Here is a 12,075-nt window from a genome sequence, read left to right on the forward strand (position 1 = left end):
AGAAGTAAACCGTTGAAGTCAAATTAATTTTTGTCTTTGATGAGAAAGTGAAAAATTAATTCCAAAATGTAACAGAAAGGGTCTAAACGAACCTCTAGTATTCAACACTTGCAGTTTTTTGTTTTTGTTCCTTAAAAAGTTCAACTCAGACTAAAATCTAGCACAGTCATGCAACAGCCCACAGGTACCACAACTCCGGAGATGGCTCAGGTTGGGTTGGGTATTTATTTTATCTTTTTTAAAATTTTTTGGTTTTTTTTGTTGTTTTTTTTTAAATCATCTTCTCCTTCTCCTCTTCTTTAATTCAAAAAACAAAATTACAACGTAATTAGGCTTCAAAAGATTGTTCTGCTTGGTGAGAAATGCTTGGAAATTTCTTCCAGATCATTTGGTATTTTCCACTGGCTGTGTAAATCCATTTAATATTTAATATTGGTTTGTTTCTCCTTCAGTTAACTATACAGCACCCCACTGGGGCACAAGAATTAGATTGTAACCACACATATATATATATATATATATATATGTATGTACACACTCTATTTTTTAATTAAAAACTTCATTATTTCCCCCCCTCCGCCCCTTACTTGCAATCTAAGGGAATGGATAGAAACCGAGCCGTTTTTGTTTTTTTTTATTTTCAGTAGCCCAACTCTGGCATGGTGTGGGCCCCTCCTTGGCCCAGACAGCAATGTAGATTCGCAGTACTGTATGCAAAAGAAAATTGTAAGTTTATAGACGGTTTTGGTCACCTGCTCTGAGTCTGGGCAGCGGCTCAGCACCTTTGTTACTTTAAATAATAAAGCCATGAGGATCTGACATGCCAAGCAGAGGCTTCCAAAGGAGATGGATCCCTGGGTTTCCAGTGAAATGAGAGAATGGAACAATCATCCAAAAAGACAGAGGGGTGGGGGGGTGGGACGAGAGCAAGAGGGGAAGAAAGAGTAAGGAGAGGGGAAAGAAAGGTACATTCTGGGCAGAAACCCCATCAGATCCTGGCGTGTATTTGGTTTCCTGGGGTCTGTAGAGCAGGCCAAGTCAGAATGCTTTGGTTCCTCACCTAGCTCTTGGCAGGCTAATAAAGGCTAAAAGGAGAATTCTCAGATGCTTTATAAAACACTCGTTCCTCAGGGAGGGGACTGGAAATCAGCCCTGTGGATTTTCAGGGCCCTTTCCAACCATGGCTGAGTGATGCCACACGAGGGCTCTGGTGGGACATAGAGGTGCTGGGTGGTTGTATGTGTACACACACAGTAGAGCTATGAGCTACGTGTAGCCCCACCAAAATACAGCGTAACATGGCAGCCACAGCAGAAACCCCACAGTCCCTCCTGCCCTCCCTTTCGTGCTGTCTCCTGATTATCTATCAGAGGATTTCTATTGCGCCCTTCACCTTAGTACCTGAGCACATAACTATCTGGATAACTAGCATCACCACTGTGTGAGCTGTGCACAGACACCACCCACACACACACTCTTGCTCCTGGGGTTTGGGGACGGCGGGGTGAGTGGTTAAATCAGCGCATGGCAAGCTCATCGAACAGCTTAGTTTACAGAACCCTCTCCAACCTTTTGTGCCAACAGCTCCTGACAGCGTATACAGTAGCAGCAGGGATCTGAGACAGCCTAGTACGCGGGGAATTCAGATCTGGAGAGCTAAGGCAATCACCACTCAGGGTTTGCCCTCTTAGTCCAGAACCAACTACACACAAGTCTAGACCTTTTCTTTTTCTGCTTTTGTTCCATCCGAGGTTACGTCCCATACATCCCTCTGCCCCAGGTGGCTCCTCCGGAACAAGTGCAGCTACAGAGAAAAGCCTTATACGGCATCACTGGTCTTTGAAAGATTTCTGCAGAGAAATAAGGATCTAAACCATTTCCCCGGATGATCCGGGCCCTTCCCTTACACCAGCACAAAAAGAGGACTGCAAAAAATGGTTTTACCATGCAGTAAAAATTCCCGGGCCACTCCCACATCCCCCATCCTCTTCCCCTTTCCTGGTATCAGTTAGGCCTAACCGGAAACAAATCCACAATGTAGCTCCAGACAAAAATGCTTGTAATTGGACAGCTAGGCTGCAGTGGGTTAAGGCTTAGTTACAGCAGAGTGGCAGGCTGACAGCTCCCTGCACCTCACACCTAGCTCCTTGCTATTAAAAAAAAGAGCAAGTTTGACTACTGTCTCCAACTGCTTTAAATGCGGGAACCTGCTGGGTAGTTCTGGGAGAACCCTGGGATTGGAGAGGTTTCGGAGCCCAGCTGGAGTGCAAGCCAGCTGCCATCAGTGGCTTCATTAAGGCTGCTTTACAGGAAACCAAGAGCTGCAAATGTGCTGAGATGCTCAGCACCTCAGGCAGTTACGGGGTGTCAGAAGGAAACGTTCTCAAGGGAGGCAAAGACGGGCAGGATGCTAAAGCCCCATGCTGACACTCCCTTCACGCTACCCCTGTTTGGTTCTGAAAGTCCTTTGCTCCTAATTCATGTGGATGTAGAGCGAGCTCAAGGTTCCAGAACATTAATCTCCCCACTACAGGTTTCAGAGTAGCAGCCGTGTTAGTCTGTATTCGCAAAAGAAAAGGAGTACTTGTGGCACCTTAAAGACTAACAAATTTATTTGAGCATAAGCTTTTGTGAGCTACAGCTCACTTCATCCGATGCTGTAGCTCACAAAAGCTTATGCTCAAATAAATTTGTTAGTCTCTAAGGTGCCACAAGTCCTCCTTTTCTCTCCCCACTACAGTCATCTACCTGCACTTGGAGTCATGGAGACGCCCAATTGCAAGGTCTGTTTTCAACAGCTTCCCAGCCTGAAAGGCCCCCGAGGGCTTCTCCATGGCCCAGACACCCCTCACAGCACCAACCACCACCAGGGAATGCTGCCAGGAAACTCCCCTTTCACAAGAGAGGATGGAGCACAAGCTCTGGCTATAAAGAGCTCAACGATACTCCTCCTTCATCTGCATTGTCCTGCCCCACGCAGAAATAGCAACGTGCAAATAAAAAGAAGGATGAAGTCGACACCATGCCACGCCTCTCTTCCGCCACGATTCACAGCACCGGCCGATCCCTGGGAAAAGGCCCCGAAGATCGTCTCTACTCTCTGTTCTTCCTCCTCTTGGATTGTGACGTTCGGACACCACTTAAGCAGCATGTAAATTAGAGCTGATTCAGCTAACAAAAAATTCTGTTTTGCTTTCTGCACTAAACAACATTCAAATCAAACATGGCACGGAACAAATTTTATGAAATACCCCAACGTTATGGGACTTGTCTCCCACTCCCCGCCCACCCCTACCCTTCTCCTCCCAGAATCGGTTCTTTGAGTTATTTTTTAAAACCCCTTTTTTATGTTAGTTTGTTGCAAAATTTAGAACCTCCCTTCCCCTCCCCCTTTGCGTTATACTTTGTTTTAAATTAAATTTATTTTTGTTTCTCTCTTGTAAATTGTGCAAATATAGCAGTTAACACTAATGGCAGAAGGCCAGAGAGCTGGGGTAGGGAGGAAGAGAGAAAGAGAGAGAGAGAAGGAGGAAGGGATAGGGGCAAAGAGCTGGGAGGCAGGTGGGGAGGAAGGGGGAGCGAGTCAGGTACAGAAAAAACAAATGCCCCGCCCCCCCTCCCTGCGCTAAAAATAACAACATCAGACATGTTGCCCTCTAAGTTAGTGCAGTCCCCGACCCTCCAGCCTCCATCGCCAGATCGGGGACATCCCCCAGGCGGAGCAGCTGTGCCGGGTGCGCTGCAAGCTCCCTGCAGTTCTTCTTGGCTCCTTTTCACTCCAGCCCATGCCATCCCTTTTGCAAGGTCTCTGGACAGGTCTGATTGGATCGGGTTTGATACGGTGGTACGTTTCCTTGTTCGGTTGTATTAAGAGTTTCAAGACGCGGCGGGCTCTGCGTATCCATTTGGCTCTGGACCCAAAGTACTCTGCTGATGCCACTTGCTGGCCCTCTCTCTTGTAGTACCCACTGCTAGAAAGCTGTCAGGGCTGCCTTGGCCTTTTCAGCTGCTTAGGGCCATTGTGTCAATTGCCTGCTCCAGCTTACTCCTCAGCCGTTGCCTCCGGGCCTGTTCATCCTTCTCTAAAGCAGCTAAAATCTGGCAGGGGAGAAAAGAGAGGAGAAAGGATGAGAAAAGGTGGTACTGTTATCTGCAACCTAGAAAGAGAAGGTGGGAAAGGAATGCAGGTCCACCAATGCCACCATGGCTTCCAGGAGGCAGCTGCCAGCCCCTCACTAACAGTCAAGGTAAAACACACTGCTGCGTTTATTCCCGAGCACTGCCTCACCAGGAAGATAGGGCCAATGATGGGAATTCAGAGAAAAGCAACAAAATCTGATCACAGGTGGGAGAGATTGACCTAGGGGGAGTTATTAAAATAGCTAAATATGGGCTAAGCCAGTGGTTCTCGAGCAGGGGTCTTCCAGATGGTACATCAACTCATCTAGATATTTGCCTAGTTTTACAACAGGCTACATGAAAAGCATTAGTAAGTCAGTACAAAGTAAAATTTCATACAGACTGTGACTCATTTATACTGCTCTATCTACTATATCAGGGTTTCTCAACCTGGGGGGGGTCCACGATTTATTTTATAATTGTATCGCAGAAATGAGAAAGTCAGCCATTTGTCAGCATCAGTGTGCTGTGACACTTGTATTTTACGTCTGATTTTCTAAGCAAGTAGTTTTTAAGTGAGGTGAAACTTGGGGTACACAAGACAAATCAGCCTCCCAAAAGGGGTACAGAAGTCTAGAAAGGTTGAGAACCACTAGGCTAAGTGACCGCTATGGGGAAAAGCATATGAAAAAAGCATGGGAGGGGTCTAAAGCCCAAGGATGGAGAGAAATTATTTAGCATGAACTTATGACTAGGAGGAAATGAAGAAAAGGAAAATTCAGTCTTGAACATCAGGAAAGCTTTCAGAGAGCGAGATCCATCCCCCTGTGAAACAGCCTCCTAAAAGATGTGACAGAAGCCCGGTCCAAGGGGATGTGTCAAACTAGACTATTTAAAGCACTAAAAAATGTCTGTAGGGACCAATTCTGGCTGACGTCACATACCAGGTGCCATCAGGTGGTAACAACTCTGACCAAGATTTTCAAAAATAATTAGCTATTGTGGGTGCCTTAATTTGGGGACGCCCAGTATAGGGCACCTTAGAAAGGCCTGATTTTCAGAGGGCAGGTGCACAGCGCATTCTGTAAATCAGATCCCTTTAAGGTGTCTCAACCAGACATCTACAATCACTAGTCATGTCTGAAAATCTTGCCTTCTCTATGTGTCTATTTAAATCCCTGGGTTTTGGCTATTGTATTTGATTTTATTAATAAGGAGCTAGGGATAACATTGTTGAGTTGGGTGGTTGATTAGAAGACATGCTAGCCAACAAAGACATCACTGATCTGTCTGTCCAGGGGATTGTTTTATTTAACTTCCCAATTCGATCAAATGAATAGAGCATCTGTCTGTATGCAGCTGCCACAGAACAGAATTCCCAGCTATATGATGAGGGGCCCCAAAAGGCTCGGGACCAGCTTCAATGACGCCATGTGAACCCAGAGCAACTCAGCTGAAGACATGGAGTAGCTCTGGATTTTCAGTGGTGTAACCAAGATCAGAATCTGGCCTTAGGGTACATCTGCACTACAGACACTATACTGGCCTAGCACTGCCACCATAGCCCCACAGTACAGATACAGGCAACACTGACAGAAGGAGTTTTGCTGTCACCATAGGAACACCTCCCCAGTGAAGTTAGCTCTGTTGATAGAAGCCCTCTTCCATTGACATGGCTGTGTCTACTCTGTGGTTTTTGTTGGTATAGGTGTGCTGGGCAGGAGTGTGGTTTATGCCAATGTAACTTTTCAGTGTAGACCAAGCCATTGAGTGCTCGTCTTAGTGTGAGACTGGGCAGGATTGATGTAGGCTGGCTCTCCAGTGGGTCAGCTGAACCAGTCTGACTGAGAACTGGCTCAGACAGTCACCCAAATCTCAAAGAGAACCAGTACGAAGCCCTATATTGGTATTATTTGTGCTGCAGTAGCAGCTGGATGCCACGGTCAGGATCAGGGCCCTGTTATGCTGCGCGCAGTACAAATATGTGGCAAGACCCAGGGCCCGGCCCTGAGGATCTTACAATCTAACCTGGGAGCAGAAGTCATGGCTGGCAGCACAGGCAGTGCCTCATCTGTTTCCCCAGTGTTCTGCACAGGCCTCAGATAAGGTGCAAACAAAACTTACAGGAGACAAGGGAACTGAGCCCTGAGGAAACTATAGCACTGGGTGGGGTTTGCCCCCACACCACCTTCAGCTTCAGTAACCTTCAGGTAACATTTCACCTGCCTTTATTTTTCAGGGCATAGCTGCCTCTGCACCTGCGGGACCCAGCCAGGACAGGAGACAGGACTACCCTAACAAGGGCTATTGTTCTTCTGGCATTGGTATTGGTATCCAGGCTGCCATTAGGTAATAAACCACTGGAAACCTTTCAAAAGAGCCTGCTCTCCAAATTCTGACCCAGCAGCGCTGAGAGTGCAAGGAGTAGCCACGCAGGTGGATGCTTCCCCAAACTCACAGGCCTTTCACGGCTTCTCAGCTGCAAGTCCCCTGGCGAGAGAGAGTTTGTCTAACTGTGTTTCTGCCAATGACAACTCTTCTGAGGAGTGGAGACAAGGCACATGGCACTGTGGGAGCGACGCATGCAGACATTCGGGCACGCGGCCTCAGCGACGTCTGCCTCAGTCGATGGGAGGCCGCACTGCTATGCAGGGGAAGTGCTCGCAACATTGGAAACGTCAGACAATGGCATTTCTCCATTGGAATCTCATTTCTCTAAACAAGCTCGTGTTTTGGTGACCGATCAGAAGATGGGACGGGCACATTTCTCTGGTATTTACATAAACTGGGACATTACTAAAGGCACAGGGAGAGGCTGGGTGCTGAAGGCAAGCGTTGGCATGGCGAGGGAGGGGTAATGGATGCATAAAAGAGGGGTAATTGCCCATCTACCTATCACCCAGGAGTCCGAAGCACTGAGTCCCAGCTGGCTAACGTGCCACCTGACACAGAACAGCTGATTTAAAAACAAATCTGACAGAAATCCTGTCTCCCCAGGTAAGTTTGTCAGGAGAGCAAATTTTTTGCAATTAAATGTCAAGGCATCCGTCAAAGGGGATTTGATTAACCATTTCATTGGCTGCATAATTGGAAACAAACTGTTGTATAATTAACAGACTTACAAGGAGGCAGCCAAAAGTCCATCACAAACCCTACAGGTAACTCCTTAATGGGGAAATCAGCTCTCGTTGATTAAAAGTCACTGCAGCGCCCTGCAGGTTTCCAGCACTGAGCACACAGGACATGCTGTGGAGGATATGCTGTACCGGATGCTGGGAGAGTCAGGGTCTCAGCATGCATCTCAGCGCAGTGCGGGTGATGCCAGTCAGTCTGGCCTAGTAGCCAGCCCTGGGCAGTGGCCTATAGCTGACTCTTCAGATAAGGATGAATTTACCCCTCCTGCAGTGCACCTAACCAAGGGCTCAATCCTGTAAGAGCTGAATACTCGACTTCATGTGAATTGAGGGTGCTCAGTACCTGTCAGGCTCAGACTCTGGCTCAGATACTATAGCATGAGGAGAAAAATTCCTCCCCGAGATTCACTTACGTCCTGAGGGGATGTAGCCACAAAAGATACTGAGAGTCATTAAAGGCTCTTTCAAATCTTGCCATGATTCTTGGCTGCCCATTCATTTGGTTTAGTGACCTCTTGTTCCCGGATTATGGGACGGGGACTCCTGGGTTTTCACTGTGCTCTTTGGAATTTTTGTCCTTCGGAGGACATCCAACCTATCTAACATTCAAAACCAGAGCTGAAAGCATGCGGTACAAAGTGGGCATTTGTGGAGAGGATGTAACTTTCTGACTATTTCCATCCTGATTCAAACTCTGGGTTTGTTCATCCCATCAAGTCAAATCTTGAAGTTGGACTTTAGAAAGGGCTGCTTAGTTTCATGGCCACCAAGAGCAACATTTGTAGTTCTGCTCCATAAGGGTGCCATCTGATCACTTGTGACACTCGGGAAGAAATTTCCCCTATGTGCATGTCACAAGTAGCCAAGTACACTACAAGGGTTTTATTTGCTTTCCTCTGAAACATCAGCTATAGGCCAAACCTAGAGGCAGAATACAAGACTTGATGGGCTCATAGTCATATCCAGTTGCATACTCAATCATCTAAATATACATGTCCCTTCTATTAACCAGACTAGCCTCTAGATGGCACCAATGCACCTTATACCCAACCACCCCAAAATATTCATCTGGCAGTCAAAAACACATATCTTAAAGGCATTTGAATCAGAATTGGACAGGAAAAGACAGAGAATATGAATCTGAGTCTAGTCCCCTGTACCCACCTCATCGCTGCCTCTCCTGATAAGAGAACAGTTTATCATTGAAGTCTTAGAGTGCTGAAAGAGTCACAACCTGCCTTCTATTTATTTGATTATCTATCTTGTTGTCCTTATGGAAAACAACACAGCAAAAGAAATCCATGCAGAGTATAAAGAGAGATACATGCCTGTCACCTGATGTAAGGAGCCGGGACCAGTGATTATGAACATGCAAGTACCCAAATGAAAAATTAATTATGATTTTCATTCACAGCCAATGACAGCATATTACTGCACTGAACAACAGGAAAAATGATTCTTTCCCATTTTGCATCAAAGAGGGTGCAATCGGGCTGCATGTAATTGTGCTTAATGAATGAAAACAAACAAAGGGAACAGCTGCGATTTATTAATCCCATTACGAATAATAAAAGAAGTTCCTGAGAGCTGAGAACACACTAGTGGTGCTTTAAGAGTGGGCTATGGGGAACATTCAACAGATGCCAGACTGCAGTGAACTGGCAAGAACACAGGATGGCTACTCACCCTGCATCTTCAAAGAGCAGCTTGTTAATATCATCTACCCCCGCCCACACTCCCTCCTCGACAACTCTCACACAGTGGCTGGCTTGTGGTTGATTTTTGAGGCCTAGGTGACTTTTGGTGCTGATGAAAGCCTGACTGCTGAGAAGTCAGGCACAGGGCTGGCTGGTATTATGAAATGCTTCCCCCCACATCTCTGCCAATTCATTTCAACCCAGACTGCTCCCTGCTCTGCCAATGTGTAACAGCCCTCACTTGCAGCAGACCCTGTCACCCCAAAACTGGGCTCTCCCTACACAGCTCTGCTACTGCTCCTAAACCTAACCTACAGCATACCTTGTAATGTTCTGCTCTGCCAGCGAACCTCTACCTTGTCCTGCAGCACTCTTGGCTACCTGTCTACTGATGGCCCTCTTCTCTTCCTGGCTCTCTCTCAGCTTAGACACGTCCCTGGTCTCTCTCAGGAGACAATGCAGCAGCTTGGGGCAAAGGCTTTTTATTATCTAAATAAACCACTACTCAAACACAAAAGTTTTCACTCTGCTTTATTGGGACAATAAAATCTATGTTATAAAACTATATATATATATATATATATATATATATATATATATATATATATATATATATACACACACACACACACACAACAGTTATATATTTTATTGCTTTAATAAAGTATTGCAGAATGTGTTTGAATAGTGCTTTATGAAGTTAATTTGTACAATTTACAACAGATGGGTTTTTAACTACTCTTGTTAATATTCAAGAAGAGGCCTATTGGCACGGTCACCTCTTCCCTCCAAATGCCTCCCCGGGATTGCGAGCAAGATCACTTGGGTACCTTCCTGGGTTCTACTGTGCAATGGAGTCATTTACAGCAGGTGGGGAAGAAGGCGGTGAGATGAGGTGAGGCAGACCAGAGTTCAAATCCTGACTTCTTTCACATGGGAAAGGAGTTGAGCAGTTTCCCATGCTACTTGCCAAAGGAAATATGGGTACAAAGCAATACCCTTATCAGAATATATGCTCAGGAAAGGCCCAGGACTAGAGGAGCTGCTGCAGGTTGGGATGGAGGGGTATCAGAAGAGCAGGTTGGGGAGTGCCCATGATAAGAATAGCATGAAGAGCTTCTGTCACCTCTAGAGCAAATAGAGTGGAATAGCAGGGTCAGAAGTGAAGAGAGAACAGTTGGGGAAAACTTGAGCACCATCTCCTTTCACTGTGCCTGGCTCTACTCACAGCTCTCAGCCACTTCCGTCACTTGCACAAGCATCACATTCACCCAGGGTGGGTGTGAATCCATGTATGTAGAGGTTATGAAGTGTATTAGTGCCTGGTATCTTTCTATCGCTGGCTGGTAGTCAGTCACACAGACACACACTAATGGGATAGGTAACTTTACAACACACAGGGCTACTTTACTATAAACTTTCACTGTGCAGGCTGCTATGATCCAGGTGTGCTTCCAGAAGTGACATGAATCCAGCTACCAACAGCAATCTTCCCCTCTCTGTAATTCCTTTACAGAGATAATTTTTCTGGGTAGCAAGAGGGGGAATGCAGAAACTGGACAGGGGGTGGGATGGGGGGCAGGGGGAGGCTTGCATGAAAACAAGAGGCCCCATCCCCTTTGACTTACCTCATCCTTGTACTTGGTGATGTATGAGTAGATCTCGTGCAGTGCACTCATGCTATTGAACTGGCTCAGATGTAACCGGGACTGCTCCGCCAGGTAAGCACTCATGTCCTGGTCACTGATTGCTGGCATTTTAGCAATATCTGCATAATATCTACAGCAGGTAGGAGAAACAGAATAGTGTGTCTGAAACAGGGAGAGGAAGAGAGGGGCAGACCTCCACGGGACTTCCTCTGAGAACACCCTGTGGGAAGACTGAAATGTGACTACAAGGAGCCTTTTGTTTCACAGTAATACTGGTGCTTTTCATCAACAGATCTCAAAGTGCTTTACAAAGGAGGTCAGTATCAGGATCCCCATTTTATAGCTGGGGTAACTGAGGCACAGAAAGGGGAAGGGATAAGTCACCCAACCATCAAGTGGCAGAGCAGGAATTAATTGAACCCAGGTCCCCTGGAGCCCATTCCAGTGCTCTGTCTAGTAGGCCACACTACCTTCTCCTTAAATTAACTTCTTGTTACACTGAAGCAGTTGGGATAGTTAAAGTCAGGTACTCTCAATGATTTTTCACTTGCCATCCTCAAATCATCCACGATTCCCTTCCATGACCTTCCAAACTACCCACTTTTACCCTTATGACCCAGTATCCCCAAATCCTTTCTGCTATTCCAGTCTAAAGCCCTGCCCCCCAGGTGCGGCCATATGTAACAATTTGTTGTTGCTGTGATTCTCTTTAAGTTTACAGTGTCACAGAAAGCCAAATACGGCATTTCACATTCAGTGCATACACTTGTGATAATTTCACATCCACATCTATAGTGTACACATCCATACTGAACATTTAATGAATTGCACCTTTCTTGGTGATGTATATTCAGTAGCCCTTATTACTGTGGCTAGTTGTGCTTGGAAAGGTTACTGCACAACTGAAAAGTCAGAAAACATTTGGGCTTTTAGTGAAAACAGATTCTGCAGAAAACGTGAGAAACGTCAGAAAACAGCTTGATGAGCCACCATGGGGTCATGACCCTGAGGCTGAGAACCCTGCTTTACCGGAATCAACAACAGAAAATGTGACTTCACCCTAACTCTTCATGGCATCAGTACCCAGACAGCACCCACTGTTAGCCAGAAGCTTGATGGGGCAGGTAATCTAGCATTCCACTGAAGTGTTTTGACCATTGCTGGAGGAAGGATACTGGCCTAAATGGACCAGTGGACCAATGAGGTATGATAGGAGATGGACCAATGGCTTATAGACCAACGGCTCACCCACTCCTACATGGCCCACTGATCTGATTGGGTAAGGCAAGAGGGGGCATATGGGACTAGATGGCTCATTGGTATGCTCAGCAAATTCAGGCAACTGTATAAATTGGGACCCAAGGGGATTCAAAGCCACGGCACCCAGACTAATAGCAGGTGCATTATCCCAGCATCATCTGATGTGCTTAGTCGCCTCCCGCATTCACATGTCATCCACAGGGGCAGGACGTTCTT

At 46.3% G+C, this 12,075-nt stretch overlaps 1 protein-coding gene across 1 annotated transcript in view; it reads right to left on the bottom strand.

Moving 5' to 3' along the window:
- Positions 1–241: 241 nt before the first annotated feature.
- The window catches only part of PLXNA1 (plexin A1), a 274,845-nt gene continuing 263,011 nt past the window's right edge, over positions 242–12,075 (bottom strand). Inside the window, 2 exon segments of the mRNA XM_038409069.2 lie at positions 242–4,098; positions 10,579–10,729. Coding sequence (XP_038264997.1) covers positions 4,003–4,098; positions 10,579–10,729 — 247 coding nt within the window. The 3' untranslated portion in view covers positions 242–4,002.

Source organism: Dermochelys coriacea, chromosome 7 (assembly GCF_009764565.3).
Source record: "Dermochelys coriacea isolate rDerCor1 chromosome 7, rDerCor1.pri.v4, whole genome shotgun sequence".
NCBI lineage: Eukaryota > Metazoa > Chordata > Testudines > Dermochelyidae > Dermochelys > Dermochelys coriacea.